Source organism: Argentina silus, assembly GCF_951799395.1.
Source record: "Argentina silus genome assembly, chromosome: 12".
NCBI classification, from domain to species: Eukaryota; Metazoa; Chordata; class Actinopteri; order Argentiniformes; family Argentinidae; genus Argentina; species Argentina silus.
Window position 1 is genome coordinate 2,517,122 of NC_139666.1, and position 22,426 is coordinate 2,539,547.

General features: G+C 41.7%; 2 protein-coding genes across 2 annotated transcripts; one reads left to right on the forward strand and one right to left on the reverse strand.

Annotated features, from left to right (window-relative positions):
* Positions 1-12,774: 12,774 nt before the first annotated feature.
* On the reverse strand, positions 12,775-15,313 carry mstnb (myostatin b; the record flags this gene model as incomplete). The annotated part of the gene is made up of 3 exons (XM_083681686.1): positions 12,775-13,155; positions 14,006-14,376; positions 14,941-15,313. The coding sequence occupies 3 exons, from the start codon at positions 15,311-15,313 to the stop codon at positions 12,775-12,777; spliced, it is 1,125 nt and encodes a 374-aa protein (XP_083537812.1).
* Positions 15,314-21,059: 5,746 nt separating this feature from the next.
* akap19 (A-kinase anchoring protein 19) lies at positions 21,060-21,332 on the forward strand (the record flags this gene model as incomplete). Its single annotated transcript, XM_083682575.1, has 1 exon — positions 21,060-21,332. The coding sequence occupies one exon, from the start codon at positions 21,060-21,062 to the stop codon at positions 21,330-21,332; it is 273 nt and encodes a 90-aa protein (XP_083538701.1).
* Positions 21,333-22,426: the final 1,094 nt, after the last annotated feature.

The window sequence follows — 22,426 nt, forward strand, 5'->3', positions numbered from 1 at the left end:
ATGTTCATGAAACCAGTTTGAGATGACTGAAGGGATGCACATGGTCAGCAGCAATACTCAAATTTATTATTATTAGTATTAACGGGCCCAAAGTGTGCCAAGAAAACATTCCCCAAACCATTACACCACCTCCACCATGAGAAGTGGTGTTCCTAATGAAGTCCTCGGTGAGTGTAAACCAGCCAATTGTCAATTTTTGGGTTTGGGTTTCATGTAACATGCTCAAAGCATCCACTGGAGGGAGCATGGACATTCTTGTTTGCAATTGGGATTATATAACAGACAGGTGTGTTTTAAAAGTTATGAGCTTTGAGCTGAGGTAAACAAACTGCTACTCATCGTCTGCTTGCCTTTTGAATGAGAGACAGGGCGGGGAATTGGGAGGAGGAGGCGGGCACATTATACTCTGATCCAATCATGGCAGCAGGCACATCTGCCTTTCATTTATAGACAGCTTAACTGACCAATGGAGTAATTATTTTGAGATACAACGGAGTCTTCTCCGATTACGCACAATATCTCAAAATGATCGCCCAAAACCTGTAAGGAGTAACGTTTTGTTAGAGTCAGCCCACCCCTACTACTGATGTCCTGTAAATCAGCGTCGGTAGTCACCTGACTCATATAATAGTTGCCTGAGATGGTCTCCAATTATATAAATCTAGTGATATTGCCTAAGTCACGATGCCAGTCTAGGTAAAGGATACATTTTTTTTTACTAAATCTCTATTTTTGATCAATATTAAATGGCATGTTGGAGAAGGGCGTTTTTCTTTGTTTCTGACATTTTTTTGTGATTTTGTTTGGTTTTGAGACTGAAAATATTTAATTTAGATTTTTTTTTCACTGATCTACACAAAATACCCCTGCTTTTCCCTCTCAGCCATTCGACTTTGGAGATTTGACCTCAGGGTAGCATTCCTGAGCAGTTGTGTTTCTCTCCATTTGCTCAGTTTGTAATGACAACCTGATCCACACAGTGTGTAATTGATTCCTATGCAAATCAGAGACCCTATAAAAACCAAGATATTCTTTCCGAAACCACATTCCGAACTATTACTCTTGCACTCAGATGGACTCAATTCAACTTGAAGACATTTTTGCATTTGGGCTAGTCTTAGGAGTGTCATAGCAAAGAATATATCAAGAATATTTATTGACTCAAGACATTTCAGATTTTCATGTTTAATTAACTTGTAAACGGAAAACATGAACAAAAATAATCCCTTTGACATTATGTGGTATTTTGTGTAGATCAGTGACAACATTTTTTTCTTAAATACATTTTAAAATCAGGTTGAAAGAAAAAAAGAAAGAAAGACTGTTTATTTGCCATGCAATCAATTGTTGGAATGGGTCTTTTTGCACACACCCCCCCCCGAGACAACACACACGCACTGCACACACCCCCTCCGAGACAACACACGTGCACACCCCCCCAGGGAGAACAGAGCGCTGGGCTCTGGGCACAGGGTCAGCCAAGTCAGCGCCCCTGGAGCAATTCGGGGTTAAGTGCCTTGCTCAAGGGCACAACGGCAGTGGTAGGGACCTGGATATGATGCCAGTAACCCTCCAGTCACCAGCTCACATCCAGATCCCTCCTGGAGCGGGGATCGAACCAGCAACCTTCCAGTTGCTGGCCGGCCTCTTTAACCTCCAGGCTACCTGCCACAACGAAATGTGGAAAAAGTCCAGGGGTTGAATACTTGCTGAAGACACTACATAAAAATAGAGATTTCTTTAAACAAAAAACACCCACACACACAAACCTACAGCAAAGTTAGGCGCCCATGATTCTATGTACTACTCTCTAAAAAGTTCTCATCAATATTATTTTGAGATGTCAAAATATATCATCGGACAGATACCTGATATTCCTCTTCATCCGGCTGTCGGAACTGCAGAGGAATGACACTGGGAGACTGGCGGTTTCCATAATCCAGACATTTTGTGGTCTCCTCAGAGGAACATCTATCCTCCATCATTGTCAGTCTGCTGCCCCCTGAGAATAGCCTTGGACCTTGGCTGTTTTTAAGCCACATTTATGTCATTCCTCCTTGTGAACGATGATTGATATTGAGACATTTTATAAACATGGTTGCTGTATAGGAAAGGAAAAGCGAACTATCAATTCGGATATATTTTTTTAAAATTCTTGAATGGACACCCCCAAAAAATCCCATCTCCGACTTCCAGTGGCTTTACAATGTCATTAATCATGCGATGGTGCCACAGAGGTCAGTTTAGTTTTGGGACAGAAGTACTGATTCTTCCCCTAAGTGAAAAAGCAAGCACCGTGTGGACGGGGCGGATAAATCATTCAGGACTGACGACAGGTAGCCTCCAACAGCTGGACGCCTGGCTCCCCACAGCCGCTGTCTGGAGCCTTTTATTACTTTTCATTGCTTTCTTATGAGTGAGACTTTCCTGAACAACCTTTCAGATGGCCTCGGATTCTCCTCCTCTGCTGGACATGTGAGTGACCTGCAGGTACAGTATCTTGTAAGCAGTATGAGGATCGTGAGGCTTCGTAAGTCTTCTTTTTTTTCAGGAGATTACATGGCCCAGCTTTGCTGTACCTCCCTGCCAGTGTCTAATTGTCTTGACACATAAGTATGTCCAGGAGCAGAATGGATAGTCAAACTGCAGTCCAGGCCTGTTTGAGGAGACCATGCCAAACGATACGGGACACGGGGTCCGTATCCAACGAGAAATAAAAGTTGAGCGAAGGTACAAAAAACAAAGAATGTAAGGAGGTGGTAGGTTGGAGGTGGTGGAGAGCGTAAAATGTGAGACTTTCAATCTGAACGTCGAGAGCTTTTAATGCAGTATAATCTTACCCTGAGTTGTCCTCATAGGCCAGTAGTAAAATCCTCTCCCGTACAGTGTTTTCTACTTTCCTACCCACAGCACAGGCTAACAGTTAGCAACGCCCTCTCCAATAGACAGGATTGCACCGTTGGACACACTCGTCATTTTTGGAGACAGGTGTCAGGGTGTTATGTTTGCTAGCAAAATAAAATGTATTTTTTATACAATAGGTGATTCTGATGAAGCGCCATCCAATGAATTTAGAGGCATTTGCTTGTACTCGAGCAGACACAATGTTTCTATACACATATATTCTGCTGCTGCCATTAGCAGTTGCATCATCAATTAAGACAAGTTAGCCAGTTCTAGTGGTAACTATACACGCCAAAACCATAACACCACCATGTCTCACAGATGTGGTGGTGAGATGCTGTAAATCTTGGACAGATCTTTTTTTCTCCAAAGGTTCCTCGAGCAATCACTCTGGTACGTGATAATATTCATCTTATCTGTCCACAAGATCTTTTTCCACACCTCTGCAGGCTTTTTAGGTACTTTTTTTAGCAAACTATAACCTGACCATCCTTTTTGAGGATAACTAGCAACCACCACTTGCAGTGAAGGCTGGTAGTCTCTGATGCATTCACGCCAACCTCCTGGAGAGCGTTCCAGATGTGTGGGACAGTTGTTTTTGGGTGTTTCTTAATTATGGTGAGCATTATTAGGTCATCCACTATAGAAGTCTTCCTTGGCCTACCAGCCCCTTTGCGATTGCTGTGCTATGTTTCTGATATTTTTTTCCCCCTTGACTTTCATTGACACCTATTTGGTCCTGACTTACGCAGGGCACTGTGTATATAGTCATGACACAGAGCACTTATTTCGCTGACACGTGCACAGAGTACACCGTGAACCTTCGGATCCAGCTCAGTTTCTCATCATCAATTTCTTCATCTCCCATTATCTCACATTGCTTGATTTCTCATAGTGACAGGTGGCAAAAGAGGCCAACAGTCGGCTTCCCAAGGCTGACGCACTGCAAAAGAAGCAAGCTTTCCAGAAGTGTGCTTGATTCTGCTGGCATACCTGGAAATCTTGCAGGGTAAGTGATGCATGGTATACATTCAGATGTTAACTCATTCCTTTAAGAGTTTGTGTTGTTGTGCGTGTCTGAGAGAGAAATGTCACATTGTGCTCCAAGTTCACACATCTGATCCAAATACCACATACGAATATGGTCAAAAACAGAATTCAAAAGTTCAAATTGCATGTGTTTTTTTGCTGTTCAGACAGACTTGATCATGTCACTTTAGTGAGACTTTGACAACTACATCCCTTCTCATCACTATGAAACCATGTACCTGGTGAGGACGTTCCTTTTTGCCTCAGAGGGGACCTGTCAAGGACTGAGAGCGTTTCGCCAGATGGATGTTTTTTTTTCTCTTACTCAGTGTCTCTCACCCGTCTGTCTTGAGGCTCCAGATGTTTTCAACAGCACCTGGTCCCTATTCCCCCTTGTTCTTGGCCCCCCACCCCAACCCCGGTTCCCAGATGTAGGGGGAATCCTGGGCCCAGCAGTAAACCTCCAGTCCCATAACATCGTCTCCAGACACCTATGGGCTCTCCCCCTCCTGCACTCCCAAACCTTTTCGCCGTTTTCTCACTCTCACTTCCTCACCTGTCAGAAGCGGAATGTCGTTGGCGGCTGCAGTTCTCTGGAGTCTCTCTGTGACAGATGTAACAATGCTCAGTCCAAGCCTCCTGTTCATCTAGCATCTACACTAACCTGGCACCAGGAGAGCTTACCCTCATGCTTCACAAAAGTGAGGTTAAGCAATTTAGATCATTTTCTTGGACCTGAATAACATGGAAGTAAAAGGAGTTTGCTTGCAATTAAGATTGTTTTCTTGGGTATGAATTGAAAGGGTTTTAAAAAAAGTCAAATATTCCCAAATGTTACTTACTGTGACAGGGGGCACATGAATTTTGAAGTCAATCAGACAAAATATTTTGACCACCATTGAAGAGAGTGGTCTTGAGAGCGCACGTCAGGCTCAGACCTCAGATGGTTTGAGCCCGACTTGCGCTCTTGACCAATTTCAAATGTGACGATATGGTGCACAAACACCTCTGCGTTCACTTGCAATTGGCTCCAAGAGATGGGTGTCGTCTTCACAAAATATGCTAATATGATATTCACACATGGGCCCTTGGAAAAGTTGCACCAGGGTAGGATGTGGCGCACCATACTTGGGGAAAAAATGGCATTTCAATTGCTTTATCGTCAGACAGAATAATGTCATTATAGCACTTGTTACTATTTTGTAGATGCTAGATGCTTTGAATGCTATCGATGATCAAGGAATCCGAAAATATAGATTTGACAATCACGCCATTCTGGATTTAACCTTGGGGATCGGTTGGACCTTGGGGATCGGGACCAGAGCTTTTTCAAAGCTTTGCATTCCATTGTCGACCATCGCAATCAACCACTTGATTAAGATTTCGTCATTTACGGCATTATGTTTTATAGCAATCTTTGATGCAGTAAAATTAGCCTTTGTTTTTAAAGATAGTCAGGAGCACAGGAGCACAGGTTCATTACTGGTGCACTAGATGGTGAAGGTTTATCGTAAAACAAAGACAACCGTCTTTCTCCAAACTTTCTTCTTCTTCTGGTACATGATAATATTCATCTTATCTGTTCACAAGACCGTTTTCCAGACTTCTGCAGGCTTTTAGCTACTTTTTAACAAACTGTAACCTGACCATCCTTTTAGAGGATAACTAGTGGTTTGCACCTTGCAGTGAAGCCTCTGCAGTTCGGCTGGTGACATATTCTGAGGATGCTAGTCTCTGACACATTCATGCCTACCTCCTGTAGAGTGTTCCTGATCTGTGGGACAGTTGTTGGACAGTTGGTGAGCGTTCTTCAATCATCCACTGTGGAAGTCTTCCGTTGCCTACCAGCTCGTTTGCGATTGCTCAGCTCACCAGTGCTTTCTTTTTCTTTTTAATGATGTTACAAACTGTTGATTTTGGTAAAGTCAGATATTTTAGCCTCATAATGGCTTCCTTGACATTCATTGACATCTCTTTAGCTCTCATATTGACAGAGACCAATATCAGACGCCAAAGGTAAATGCAAAGCCTATAGTCAATACTAGACATTGACAGTTCCCTTATGCCTGAACACACAATGTGACGGAACACACCTGACTAACCAGAAATGTATAAATTATAAATGGTGAACCCAGTTCTTCAGTCACATACACAGACTGTTTCAACACAATCATCTGAACCCCCGGCACATATTGGAGCGCATGCGTGCACGTACACACATGCATTAGTACTTTACAATGGAATGAACTGACCATGGACAATGCATTATTACTTCACAATGGAATTAACTGGACAATAATAACAAACAACACAGATATGGACAATCATTTTATTATTTCACACACTCATGTTTTTTTTATATGTTTTATGAATCACTGCTTTGACCCCATACACACACTGCACCTTTCTGCTTTTTTGCACTTCTGGTTAGACGCTAACTGCATTTCGTTGTCTCTGTACTTGTACTCTGCACAATGACAATAAAGTTGAATCTAATCTAATCTAATCTAATCTAATAGTAATTGTTATATTTCAACTGTTGGAGTATAGAGCTAAAATAAGCCAACATGCTTCCTCTTTCCAGTACTTATGGAGGGCACTGTATATCCATTAATTTCAGAGACAGATCAGATGTCCTTCTAACTTCTGTCAGTGTCACGGCAGCTTGAGCAGACGCGTGTTTGTTGACACTCGTGAGTGGAGCGGAATGTACCAGAAGTTCGTCTTGGGGAGGGCTGAGATAAATCATCATCACAGAGTTTGGCAACAAAACAGCTGCAGTTATTCTAATAGTATTTTTTGTCACAGTGCACTTGTATGTGTTTTGGGGAATAAAATATAACTTTGACAATTTAATTGATGGCCAAACCTGTTACGGAAAAAATAACTAGCAATGTGCAGTGCACTGAACATGTGAAATTCCCATTTGGCATAGAACAAGTAAATGTCAATCAATGTCAATATCAGAGCTTCAATGCAAAAGAAATACATTTTAAGTGACATTTTATCGCTGAAAAAGACAGGAAATTTCACTGATCACCAGAAAACGATATCCTATGCACTGACAAGGTTTTCCAGCACACTGAGCTTTGACTCCTGCTACAGTACAGTACAGTTTGTTGGTCTGGTAAACAACATACACTCACCACTGGGCAGGTTGTTTAGGATTCACACCTTCTAACAGCCAAATACCTAGTCTTCAGAGTGGACATTATAGTGAACTGCATTTAGAAAAACAGCCTAGCTTTGCATTTGGGTATAGGCCAAGGTTATAGGTCCTGCATTCTAATGGTAACATTACCATCTTTTTTGTAAGCAAATTGAAGATAATCACACATACAGTGCCCTGTGTAAGTACTGAGACAGTGAAGCATATGCAGTCTGTGGTTGACAATCCTTGCATCCACTTTTTGGCCCTGAAAAACACTCTAGTTGCCATGGCAGTATGTTTTGGGTTATTGTCCTGCTGTATGATGAAGCGCCGTCCAATGACTTTGAAAGCATTTTCTTGTACTTGGGCTGACAAGATGTTTCTGTACACTTCAGAATACATTCTGCTGCTGCCGTCAGCAGTTACATCATCAATGAAGACAAGTGAGCCAGTTCCAGTGGATGCCATACATGCCCAAGCCATAACACCCCCTCCACCATGTTTCACAGATGAGAAGGTATGCTGTGGATGTTGGGCAGTTCCTTTTTTTCTCCACACTTCACTCTTGCCATCACTCTGGTACATGTTAATCTTTGTGTCATCTGTCCACAAGGCCTTTGCGCAGTTTGTGATTTCTGAGCTCACCAATGTTTCCTTTTATTGATGTTGATTTTGGTAGGGTGAAAGTTATGGCTATGTTTCTAATAGCCAGGCTAATTATCCAAGACCTTGATTACTTGTGTGAGTTATGATGGCAGCACTGTGCTGGTATAAAGATATTGTGGTGAACAGGGGATAGAACACACAGCTCTAGCTGACACTGAACCTGGGCCTCCCTCCTAATGAGACTGTACTAGGCTACGACAGTGTAATAAAGTTATTACACTTTATCTCACCTAGTACAGCTCGCAACACACTGGCTAAAATGAAAGCCTGGGTTTTTCAAAAGTGTATTGAAAAGGTTTAAAACATAAGCAGAATATGATGTGTTTTCATATATTAGTTTGACATTCTGCTCTCAGAGTAGGTATTCGGCTGTTTGAGAGGAGATGTGAATTCTAAACAGCCTGCCTAGTGGCCAGTGTATGTTGTTTACCAGACCAATCAACTGTACTGTACTGTAGCAAGAGGCAAAGCTGAGTGTGCTGGAAAACCTTGTAAGTGCATAGGATATCGTTTTCTGGGGCCTGTCTTTGTCGGCAAAAAACGTGTGTTTGTCACCTAAAACGCCATTTTTTTACATTTAATAAGCCTTTAAGGTGTGTGCATAGCAATAGGAAAGGGATCGTTTTCAAAACAAGTTAACTCTCAAGGAAAAAACATCTCTAGATCCACTGCACCCGTCTGCTGGAGGCCCACCTAATCGTTATGGCAGCCATCCAACTCACAGCAGGAAAGGAAGTCACTATCAGACAGTGCTCAGTTCGCCCTCTACTGGGCGGAAGTGAAGCCTCCATGAAGCCATCAGTCTAATAAGTCAAGCTGTCTGAACCTACAGAGTTCACATCCTCTCATTAGACTGCTTGCTACATCCCTGACTGCAAGCTGGAAAAGCAGATTCAGAGAAGTTGGCGTAAATTACACCTACAACACATTAGTTTGTGTTGATAATTGGTAATTAGCTATTATGAGTGTTTATCTCATTATATTTATACATACACCAGTTGAAACCAGTTGACTGTTTGCAAAATCCCATTCCCAATGTCCCACCCCCCTTTTAAATTACTGTTGCTGTGTCCCACCAACATTTGCCTCAAGGACGCTGTTTTCATTGAAAACCTACTGACAGGACCCATCAAAGTTATACCAATGTGTATTTTAGTGCTTGATTCATTTTTAACAGAATTGTATCCCTTGCTAATCAGTGGACTTTACTAGTTACTGTGGACGGTCATCGCAATCATTTCATGGCAAAAAAGAAACTTGTAACATAACTACAGAGTGGCTGACTTGGAGCCTGTGGCTCTGAACATGCTGCCTGCGAATTCCTCTCACCATTGCAGGCAAAAGACAACTTGGTGCTAGTACTCTCAAACGTTATCTAGACATCAAAGCATTCTGAGGTGAGGGTTACATTCACAATATTAGCTAGCAAACAATACGTAGCATTAATGTTTGCCATTCTATGATCTGGGCCTGTATTCACAAAGGCAGTCAGTCAGTCAATCAAGAACCCAACATTATTTCTCAGACGTTCAGTGGCTGCCAACTTTGACAGGGGATGATAACTTTAACCAGAGTTGTGATCCGATCTCTACCCTTTTCTTAAAGTGTGCACTCGTACATTCCCCATCATGGATTTAAAGGCCAACTAAAGCCTCAAATGCTCAGTTTTCGATGAGTGTGATTTAAGAAGTTTTGCGTCCGTCACCACAAACCTGCTCATGACCAGCCAGCACTAGCAGTGGGCACACTGTCAGCTCGGCAGGTACAGATAACAGCCGAGACTAGATGAAACTGGCCACTTAGAATGTTGTGGTAAAATGCAGCAACACTGTTCAGAACACAAAGGTAAGGAAATGATGTAGCTGAAGTTAGATGTTGTTGTTTGAGCTAGCAGTGTTGTGTTTTGCAAGCTAGAAAAACAACCTGTTTGCTAACTTATCTTTAGTAGAATTTTACAAAGCTAGCTTCAAAGTAACTCACCAAAACATTTAACAGAAATACTGCATAAATCAGCAACAGTGTAGGCTGCTAACAAATTGGTCAACATTACAGACAGCTAAAACACACTGAATCTAGAAAAGAATGGCTCATGAGACAAACTGCCAATCAAAAATGAGTGTTACGCCCAGTCAATCCTTCAGTCTCCTGGCTTAATTGAGATAAATTAAATTGTGATAAGCAAAACAGCTACTTCTTGCTTCTTTTTGAGCATTTGAATTCTAAAGAATTAAAGTATGTAACCCAACATTTACCCAGAAATGATTTGATATAGAAATCAAAGTCACTTTAGTGGGCCTTTAAAGGAAGTGTAAGGAATATGGTGGAATCTCTCTCCATCCATCCATACTTGCACCTGCACAAGGCCATGTACATTGAAAATCATAACTTCAAGCATTTTAGTTTGTATTTTGGCTAGGGATGTCTAAGTGAATGTGTTAATTTCTGGGATTACAAAAATTCTGTAACAATTAAATAATGTTTGACCCTTGGAATGTACCATAATTTTGACCCTTGGAATGTACCATAATTTTATTTTTGCTTAGCACACGCATGGATTTATTTTTCAAGTAGTTAGAGCATGCAAGAATGGAGAAAGACACGCCAACAGACACGCTGATGAAGTGCCATACAACTTTGCAGCATCCAGCAAAGGTGTTCTCAAAGTTGCTCTCCGCGTTTGAGTGGATCAGCCTCAGCAAGACACTGCGCAGATTGGCTGACACTGAGCAACAATCTGTGGTTATATCTTGCTGCAAGTGATTTCTAGATCAGTGACTCTGCGCAGCGCCTTGTTCAATCTGACCCTCAAACACGGAGGCTGCCTCTAAGGGACATGGCCATAGACCTCCTTATGTTTTGATACAGGCCAGGATCTTGTCATAGCCTGAAGAGATTGGACAGTTAGTCAAGTTCCTATAGTACAGTAATTCAATCAGAAACATGGGGGACTTATTCCCTTTGAATTTGTGTTGTTGTGACTCCCAGCTGAGAAGACCAATGCACCCCATCCCCATTGTGTACAGTAGCTTGTCATGTTGTATCTACTCCCCTATCTCCATGTTATTTAAGTCAGAACATGTTTTATTTATTTATTTTATTTAACTTTATTTAACCAGTTACACAGCTATAGAGAATTTTATTACACATGACTGAATTGTTATTGGCTGAGAAGATACTAATAAAAGTGTCTGATTCAGCTGATTTTGATTTTTTTTTCCTGTATGCAGCCTGACGAACCAAGGTAGAGTTCTTTTTCAATAAAAACATCTTTAATTAGGGCTAAATTTGACCAAACAGAAGTTGCGACTCATTCGTAATTAATCACAACAAACAATGTGATTAACTTGACAGCCCTAATTTTGGCTTCAGCAGTTGAAATCAGCATCACCCAAACATGTAAAAAAATAGGTTTGTGTCATTTCTTCGTAAATTCAGCCCTCTCTACTCTCACACACTGTTTCAGTTTCGATGGGTGTGATCAAATAGGGTTTAGGTTTCTTCACAGAGACCTGCTCAATGTAATAGTCCAATAAGATGCTTGCTCGGGTTATACTCTGGGTAGTACAACTCAATCAAATACAACAAATAATATAATTGGTTTACGTTTTACATCCCTCCCTTCGAGCCGGCACTAGCAGTGCACACAGTGGCAGTCCCCGCCCGGTACAGACGACGGCTCAGACTAGATGAAACTGGCCATTTAGAATGTTGTGATACATTCATATATCTTATAAGATTTGGAACCCTATGCGTGAATTGGACAAATATGTTTAGGGTTAGTTAGTTAGTTAGTTACAATGTGTGTATCACGAGAAACTTCATTTTATTATATGAAGAGAATTACATGACTGAGGCTTGTGACCCAATGCTGATATAAAAGGAATGTTATAAATGACCTCCATATGATTTAAACTGTAGGGCTGTGCTCTCTCATACTCAAGGCATTGAGATACCAACTACTGGATGCAATAACTGAACTTAACATATAAGCAAGCACCTTTATTAGTTTAACAGGTATATAGAGTCGCTATTGTACAGTTATCTTCCTAGTTTGTGGTCTTATACATTTACCAACAGTGGTTTAGAAAGCCTAATGAAAACAATGGCATACGTATACAATACAAATTAGCAAACATATAAAAATCAGTTTTTTACAACTTTTGTAGCAACCAATTCTTTCTATTGGTTTGCCATAGTGCAAACTGTGGTGTTTGTTGACATTAGCGTGATTTTAACATTCATACGTATCTATATAGATTTCTCTGTCTCAAACACATCTACGTGTGTAGACTGCATTCATTGTGCCTCCAGTTCAAGTCGTCCTGTCCAGTCATGTTGATTTACGATAGGAATAATTCAAGTGTGCAGGCAGTTCAGGCAGTTGAACGGTGGTAAAGCTATGATTAAGAGTTGAATAAGGATGCTTTGCAGTTGTGTGTATATGGGCCGTATGGCACTGCAGTGGAGGCCAGGTCAGAGTCCTCAGCTAGAGAGTTTTACGTTTTTCGCGCCCTTTTAAAAGTCCGTGAGGATTCCTGGTTTTACTCTGAAACATTGCTGATTGTGATTTTCACACTGACTGTTAAGCATAAGCTGTAAGAAAGAAAGAAAAATAAAGTAAGTGTGTGTGTGTCCGTGTATGTGGGGGTGGTTATTGCAAAACATGAATATGTCTGTGTCTGTGTATATGTGTATATTCTGTCTGTATGTTTGCATAAGTGATGGGAGCGCAAAGGTTTGTAGGAGAATGTCGTAATTGTGGCTCCGTCCACCAGCCAAGTCCAACATGAGTTGTCTTCCTACATCCTTCCGACCTTTAGGCCTCTGTGGCGAGAATGTGATTGGAGTAAAGAATAAAATAACAGACATGTCCGTTGACGAGCGCTGCTTTCTGTTGCCTCTATCCTGGCTCTATTGCACTGTGTTATGCAGAAAGCTCTGGTAATGGTGGATGGGTCTGTCATAAGTCCGGGGTTGGAGACTGGGCCACGCCCCCCCCTCCCCCCCCCTCCCAGGGCTCATGCTCACGAGCAGCCACATCGGTCCACCACCATGGAGGGGATTTTGCCATAGATGATTTGCTCCTTGCGGTTGAAGTAGAGCATGTTGATGGGGGACATCTTGGTGGGGGTGCAGCAGGGGCCTGCAGTGCCTCGAGGGTTGGCCTTGTTCACCAGGTGGGTGTGTGGGTACTTCTGCAGGTGCATGTACTCACACTCTCCAGAGCAGTAGTTGGCCTTGTAGCGTTTGGGGGCAATAATCCAGTCCCATCCAAAATCCTCAAAATCCACTGTGAGAGGATAACGACAGCACCGGGACTCTGGGGAGTTCTCGTCACAGTCCAGGCCTGAGTCCCTCCTGGAGCGCTTAGGGCCCTCTGAGATCTTCACCTCCATGAACGGGAGCTAGAAGTGTACCAATGCAGAATGTGTGAGTGCATGAAACAGTTAATGGTCAGTACAAAAAGATTGGAAAACAGAAATATGTGTTTAAACTCCAATCTAACATTCCTGACCCCGTACCAACTAATGTGGGTACCAAACGTGGTACTGTGGAGTTTTTAAGACATTAGATAATTTAATGCTTGATTAAGTACAGCCCTTAATGTATTCTAATTGCAGCAGAAACGGGTGCCAGCTGCAGCGTGTGATGATACTAACAGAGGGTGGAGGCAATTACTCTGATTTGCACAGTCACACAGAAGACGTTCTGGAATTTGGGGTTGTGTGAATAAGGTGAACTTTTATGTAATCACGTAATAGTCTGTGAAATGGTTGATGGACAGGGGGAAATGTGTAGCACAGGTGAACTGTAATCAAGATGTTTAACAGTACAAATCTTGATTGATGTTCTCTAAACAAAAACACATTATATCAAAACCACTGGGCGATTCTTCCAAATGACTACAATAAATTCATTATAGTCAGCCAACAATGTGTGTTTTGGAGCAAGGATTGTAAAATCAGTCTGGCCAGACCATTATAGTACGTTCTATTTAAAATTACACGGAATAATTTGCCACAGGTGGTGTTCTTAAAAGGGTCCCTTAAAAAGTCTGAAATAATGTCCAGAAGGTACCTCATTGGACAGAAAGAGGCACACACGTCTATGAGCATCATCTTATTTTGCCAAAATGTGTTAGCCTAAAACTAAGGGTTGTCTGGTTATAGATGAATTCCAAATATAAAGGTCCTTGTCTGAGACAACAGGATTAGGGACTGATTCTGATGCGATACACTGTAAAACTCAACTCACCAGTCCCTCTTCTCCCGCTTCTGCAGAGGTAACGGCCAGATCATTTCCTTTCGAGTCGAACGCGTTTATTTCGGTCCCCCAGTTGGTCTCCGGCTGCCGCAGCCACACCGTCAACACTTGTTTCACATCTATGCTTTGCCATGAGCTGACTCCTGCATTCACATCAATCTTTAGAGAGCGGATCCGTATGTGTCTGTTCCCGTCAGTGACGGGCATCAGGCGGGAGATCTGGAGGAACACGGTGGTGACGTCGTCCGCCGGCCGGAGGTGCACCCAGAGCTGCGCGCGGACCACGCGGCTCGCTTGGATCTTCGGACTGAAGGAGAAAAAGCAACACTTGGGTTTCCGTTCTACTTGGACGATGGATTCAGCTGGAGAGAAAAAGAGAGTTTTGATAGAAATCTGCCGGAAATGGATTCTTTGTAATGGCAATGTAGCCTAGAGTTCTTAATTCGTGAACCATATAAATCAGTAGCCTAATATAAACACAACTCAAGATTGACAGTTTGTGGCAAGCGTTTCAGAATATTTTTTTCAAGACTGTAGCAATTATTGAACAATGACAACATATTAAAACATATATCTATATAGGTAACAGGCTTACATAGTTGTACACAGTTTGGCATTGCTTTTAGATCCTCAAAATCTGTCGCAGAACCTATGCTTGGTCGTGCGTAATGACCCAACAACTGCTGCGTAAAATTCGACAGCTGTTTAATTTCAATTTGACACGACATGTTTTCGAGGTATATTGTTTATTTGATAAACCTAGAGTTTTAGGGGTGCACGGTATACGGGAACAGATTGAGGCGAGCTGTCCTATGCGTACCAACTTTGCTGGCGACCGATGCGCTACTGAAGCCTGCCTTTTCATCATTCAATTACGGATATTGAAGCGACACATATTGTGCTGAGTGTAAAACTGTAAAACTTACGTTCAGTGGCCATCGTCATGATAGTTTCTGTGATGGCATGTTCATCATCTTCTTCCATATTATTGTCCTTATTGTCATCTCCAAGCACATCGTACTGGTCAAGAAGTTGCTGCAACGGCGGTGCCTTGGGCAGGAGCTGCTTGACAACGTCTCGGCTGATGTTGGGTGCTTGCTTGAGTCGCAGTTTGCTAAGAATTTGGGACTTGATAGCGTGTAATCTCATATTTTTGATCTGCTGTCGGACCTCGCACGTCGAGCACTGTTCGCCGTCTTCCGTAACCGAGGGTTGATGGTGCGTCGTTTGATCACCAAGACCCACTGGACCGAAAGCAACCATACAACTCAGATAAATCAGAATCTGCGTCAGATGCATGATCTATAGTGCGAGGATTGCTAAAAAGGCTCCTTAAGTATGTCAAGATACAGTCTGCGGCGGACAACAGAATGACCTGTTTGAATTCAGGGTCCACACTGATAGCTGTCATACTTTAATTCCGCAGCCCTTTTTATACTGCAACTTCAGCCTCTCTGTTGTGTCGTCAAATTCTATGATTGGTTGGGCTGGCAACAATGAATTAAACGGACAGACGTGAACTGCATTTTTCTTTCAAACCTTAAAGAGGTATGGCGAGGATAGAAATATTTTGGAGACAACGACACTATCAATCAAAGACAAGACAGTTCTGCAAATGGCCAAATTATAATTTCGGGTAATTGCATAAATAAGGCCAAGTCCACTGTCTGCCACTGTAGAAATGCCAGCAAAAGAGGGAAACTTGATTTATAGGTTATTCCGTCCGTTTTCTTCCACACTACAGGAATTACATTAATCGGGGTTATGGCTTCGCTTCATCATGTTCATCTGATCATTCAACCCACACGTTCTCCCTGCCTCTTCCCTGCCTCTTCCCTTGCTAATCGGCGGTGTATTCATTTAGACGTTGGCAGGATGACTTGAATCACTTTTCATATTAAATGAATCAAGTGCCTTATTCTTTAATCAACATTCCATCAATATTAAACAACAGCTATGTTAAAAACAAGCAACAATTTCAATAATCCAAATGACGCCGTATACCGTTTACCGTACCTTGTTATGTCACAGGAACTATTCATTAAGTGTTTACTACCGTTAGCACTTTGTCGAGTGAAGAAAACTTTAGGGTGTCTTCGACTACTTAACACGACGAGGATGCCAAAGATCCACAGTTTGACAGTTGTGGAATGAAGATACCTTATACATAAGGAAAAGTTTCTGCACATGATATTAGTCTACTCATATAGCCAATCATAAAACACAATAGGCAATACACGAGATTATTTCTAATTTTCCAAATGCATAGGCTACGAAATTTCCTGAAAAGGAATGCAAACTACAATTGCATTAGAATACACGGATATACATATACATACAGTATATAGTACTGTGTTGTACAGTAGGGTTTTAGTCCAGATATTGTTTTGGTGCCATCTTGCGGTACATAAGTAATATTCTATACGCACAGGTGAAACGAAAGCTTTTTAGTCCAGACACATTTTTGTTTTATCTGCGACAAATCAATGATATTCGCAACATCTGTTATTTGTGCTTCCCTCCCTTCACACGCTCATAAACAGGTAACGAGATCAACATTTAACGAAGTCCAGTGCTCCCGATTCATGCCCCAAATAAAATAGCATAGTTCACACTGTATAGGTTTTACGCATCAATTAGATGGATGTTTTTTTTTAACACAACAGTTAGTCAGTTCTCATTGCTTTCACACAAAATGGCAAATGTTAAGTACCTTTCTACAAAACAGTTAACAGAACTACATAAGACACACAACTACATAAGACACGCAAATAAGAAACACAATTGAGTAGCCTAAGTGTTGACAAATAAAACACAATTATTTACAGCGTATAGCCATTTCTCCCATTATAGTGAATCTCTAGTCCATACATGTAAACTCACATTGCTCAACAGTTCAACTGACATCAGTAAAGCGATTTATATTCTCTGTAACAGAAGCAGAAACAAGGTAAATTCTTACTGTGATTTGTTCACCTTTGTTTTCAATTGAATGTTGTCCAACCTGCACAATGCATATTGATGGTTATATTTAGTGTCGAAATTAATGGTGGAATAATTTTTTCAGATGACAAACGATAGTGTTTTGATGCACTGATTTGCTTTTCAGACATGTATTCCAAGTTTTAAGAGTTGTAGTGCGTTTTGCAAAAGAAAGTGGGGTTTTAGCAAACATGTTTAGGGAAAGTGTTAACTGTTTTGAAAAGTTGAATGCTGTTTCAAGAAATGTGCTCAAGCAATCGAGAAAAACTGTGATATAAACTTTAGACTAATCCCTGTTTGAAAGGAAACAACAACAAGCATTTACATTTTGAAGACGGTATCTTGACCGAAACGTCAGTGATTATTAATACCGGTCATTTTTGCAAGTGTTGCAAGTGTTGCATGGAGTTGTCCTTTACAGTTTCATATTCATACTCCGTTTGCACCTGCAGTGACAATATCAGGTGTGCATCTGTTTTCTTTATTCAGAGGAAACAACTAAAAGAACTGAAGTAATATACAGGCAACAATTCAACGTTTTAGTCCAGACATTTGGTGCCATCGTGCGGTACAGTGTACGTCAATAATATTCGCAACATTACGCACAGGTTAAGTGACTTCCTGTACATACTCAAAAACAGACAGCTTCTAACATAATTAGAGAACAAGTAGGTGTTGGGTGCTCCCAAGAAACATAACCCCAATCAAATAGCATATAGTCCACATTATGTGTACAATGTCGTGCAAACGATTACAGCTCATGTTTATAGGCTAGTAACTTGACAAAACCCTCTCTGAAAAGAAACAAACTAAATTAACGCAAGTAATATGATACCACTTATGGGTTCGAACCTATAATGGGAGATACACTCACGTCATTTAGATAAAAAAAAAAAAAAAAAAATGCTACTTTTTCTTGATTGCTTGAACACATTTCTTCAAACAGTATTAGACTTTTCAAAACAGTTGCCACTTTGATCAAAACACCACAGTTCTTTTGCGAAATGCACTATAAGTCTCAGTAGGCCTATCCTTGGTCACCTCTCACTCCACCATTCATTTAATAATGACACACTAAATACTAGGCCTAACCGTAACCATCAATATGCATTGTAGGTTGGACAACTTTCATCTGAAAACAAAGGTGAAAAATACAGTATTAATTTCACTCAGCAGAAACACTTTGTACGATATAGTTTGGTAGTACTGCGCCTGTTACATTAAAAATGCCATGACTGTAGAACACAAAAGGTGCCAACAAAAACATTGACAGTAATATATTCTCTCCAGTCTGCCAGGAGACATATTACGTCACTGATGACCTTTTTCGTGATTTCAGACAGTTAGTTGAACTGGTGAGGGATGAGTTTTTATGTATGGAGTAGATTCACTATAATGGGAGCAATAGCTATATGCTTTAAGGAATAATTCAGTTTTGTTTGTCAACAAAATTCAATACTCAATAGATTTCGGGTATTATGTCACACGAGTCTCGTGTGAACTGTTACAGGTGCGTAACTGTTTTGCTGAAAATGTTACTGTTGTGCTCATGTATGTTATTGTTGTGGGCATGTGAACTTCAGTTTCATACAAATCGTGTAAGCAATCAAGAAAAACTGTAAATGTTATGTCACCCTGATTTGCGAGTAAATTCGAAATGTGCCAACGTGCTAAGTAAGCAAGTAATATGCTATCCTATTGCACTGATGTGAACGGCGATGAGTACTAAGCCTGCGTGACTTTCACAATATAGGCCAACCTATTCTATTTGAGTTTTATTTCCAGTTTCCTATGTCCTCTTTCTCTATCGCATATCTTACATTGTGTAATAAACTTTATGGCACAGGTGGCAACGTGCTCACCCGAAAAGCACACAGCTGCTGGTTCACACATTCAACTGTTATGACCAGAGCACACGTACACTTAAAAACTTGTAGCCTACATTTTGAAATATGTCAATCCTAACAACTCCAAAACAGTCTCTTTAGCCATGTATGTGGAAATTGACAGTAAGAGTATTGTTGAGTATTATATAGTTAATGTAGCGATAAATAATGTAGCGATTGAGGGTGTACAGCTGGAGCAGGTCTGTGTGATGACCGGTCAAGCACTCCTCATGTTCCAGAAAGACTCATACCTCTTCGCAGAGGTTCAACCCGTAACGCAAGCAGTAACGCAAACGGAGCCGTATTTCCAAATAGGGCCTAAGAGACTGCAAGACCACTACAGACTGTGGTAAGTGTGTGTGGGTCTGGGCTCTGTCAGTGCTACACTGCTGATGTCTGTAGGCCGACAGTCACAGTTTGTCAAGGGCCACACGGGGGTGATATTGTACTTCCAAGTAAAACGAGCCAGGGTGAATGCGCACAATTTACCTCCATAATCGTGTTTGCTGTCTATTGTCATTACTGTTTTACATGTCATTATTTTTGTACATGACTCGCACCGCTGCCAGAATACAGTGTAAAATAGGCAATCATTGCAGCGACTCATGTGGAATATTCTTTCTGAAGGAATGATGGCAAATGGCTTCTCAGCCCATGCATTCGTTGGGCACTTAAGGATCCAACTGCCTCTCTTCAAGAACTTGAATCGATTTGTGGATTTAGTGGAATGAGGCTAAAAGGATGTGTGGTACAGCCATGGCACACATTCGGATGCCCAGTTTGCTGCAGGAGCAACTTTGAGGTATTGTGACCGATGCCCTCGCTGCTATCCGAGCCAGCGATGAAAGACGGAATAACTGTCTGTCGAAACGTTTGGTGATAAGAGCGTTCACAAATCTGGTTCTTATGGATTAAAACCAGCGTTTGGGGGAAAGTATCGTTTAAGAGAAAACAACTATTTTCTCTCTGGATAATGTTGATATGGTAGCGTAGCCTATTAATGGAGGAAACGTTTGGTGATAAAAGGGTGCACAAACCGTGGATTTATGGATTAAAACCAACATTTGGGGAAAGTATCGTGTGTAACGAGTGTTTTCTCTCTGGATAATGTTGATATGGTAGCGTAGCCTATTCATGGAGGAGAAACTCAGTGTACCCGAGCAAAGCAGCTTTCTTGATGGTACGTATTAAACTTGAGCAAGTTCATGAAATGTATTATTTATGTTCATATTTAGTCGATCGTTTCTTCTCGCCTATAATCTTAGCTCTTTATGGTTTCTTCTCGCCTTTAATTTCAACGCAGACTATTCTATGTCGCTTATCATAACGTTTTTCATTGAGTTTTTCATATAAAATGTTTTGATAGTGAGACTATAATGTCCTTAATTTATCATTAGTCAAACGTCACCCTTCCCAATGTAATCAAATATGCGTGTGGGGATACACTGGCACCTTGACTAATTGCTTACAGATATTGTTTATTAATTTATGTTACAAATAACTTCCCATACGCACGTATATTAGGCCCTACACTTAATGATGGCATATTCATTCAGAATATTCAGAGTTACAGACACAATTCAAACACTGATAGCAGCCAAGGAAAAATGATCTTAAATGCAATGTAAGCATTTTACTGTAAAACATGATCCTCTTATGAGATGGAGGCATACACCACATTAATGACATCAGTCAACCTGGAGTAAGACAGTCTATTTATAAACATTCTGAGACACTGGCAGCAAGAATGACAAAAACAACACCCAGATCAAGGGTGACGCTTCACACTGATGAAGGAAAATAAGCACAAATCACTGCTGTCCTAGGACTAACTTCAAGGTCACTCTTGTAGCCTGCAATCTTGGCTTCCTATGCAGTGTGTGTTAGTAGATAGCTATACATGCAGAAACAGAGAGAAAGATACTGTGAAAATTGTTGCCTCTGCCATCTGGTATTTTTAAGGCTGGCTCTGAAGGAAAATAAATAACTGAAATCCTCTCTTTCTCCACAGCGCAAAGGAGGTATCAATGATGAGCTCAGGAGCGTGGCTGATCATCTGGACAATTTGAGCACCACTCGGTACAGACAAGCATCGGCCTCCTAGGCATCAGCCCCCCCCACCAGCTACTCTCTCCCACTGGCACTCTCTGAAATCCATGTTACATTATTTAGATATCATGGGATGCGTCAAATCCAAGAAAAGCAATCCGACCCACAATGCCAACTCAGTGGAGAAGGCGGACGGCAAGCCCAAGAAGCGTCAGGGTGAGAAGAACCTCCCGGTCCACCCAGAGACCAGGTCGGCAGAGGACCCGGCCCGGGTGGACCCGGCGCTGCTGGCGTACGCCCAGCGCCTGTCTGAGGAGATAGTGGCCCGGGCCGTGCAGCAGTGGATGGAGGTAGACAGCCGCTACAGTGACATCCCCTACATTGAGTGTGACGTGCCGTGAGAGCAGGTCGGGTGGGCCAACAGAAACACTCCCTGTGGTGCCTTTCCCCTTCCCTGCTCGTCTCGCCGCGGTGAGACAGCCGCCCAGCAGACTACCGGACGCACGGCAGACAGTTCTGTTTCAGGGTGATAACACAGCAAGCGTCTACCTGCTGGAAATGACGCACGTTGCCGTTCTATTGTCCATTGCCATTTTCCGCATATATTGATTGTCTGATTCAACTGGAGCATCTGTGTGTCTTAAGATCCAGTCTACACAACCAGTGACATTCCGACCTTGACTACTGAACAAACACGTTGGCCACTCTGATCTCATACTCACCTCCATCAGGATACGTCCGCCTACGGTTGTCCAAGCTGGTAGAATTGAATCCTGTATTTTACTGGTTCTGCCTTCCAGTGTCAGTCTACACTTTACATTGACACCGTCCTGGGGCCAAATTTCAGTTCCTATGTAGGAAGTTACTTAATAAACCCCTCATGTGGCAAAGGCTTTCACTTGAGATGTTTGCTGAAGTCAGCACATACACACACACCTCCCCTCTTCATTTTCCTTCTCCTCTCTACCCAAACAGAGGTTCCTGGGTCAGGGTTATTGGGTAATGGCGTCTCAAGGGGGCCTGTGGACGACTAACAGAGAGGGGTTCATTCTTCACACCACCCAGCTATCCATTAAGCAGGGTCGAAGAGCTACGTTCAACAGGGATCTCACGGTCACTTTGTGTAAACCATTCTTAGAGCATCATTTCAGTTTCAGCACCTACATGGGAATTGGAATATGAATAACATCCCTAAAGACATGCTTTGTCCTCATGCCTTGAGGCAATCAGGACACTAGGAAGGATTGACACACTTTTAACTGGACTTGGCTCTTGTACACAGAATGGATCCGCCAAAATATCTGCGCCCAAATACCATGGTTCCCTGTCATAGCATTAGGTTGGTTTCTCTTGTTTTAATGTGTTGTATTACACCCAAAAAACAAACTATTGCCATCTGACCAATGTAGTATACAGCACACAAATGCAACTCTCAAAACATGACTATTAAAAGTAGTTTGTAGTAGTAGCTATTTTAACAGTAGGCCATAGATGC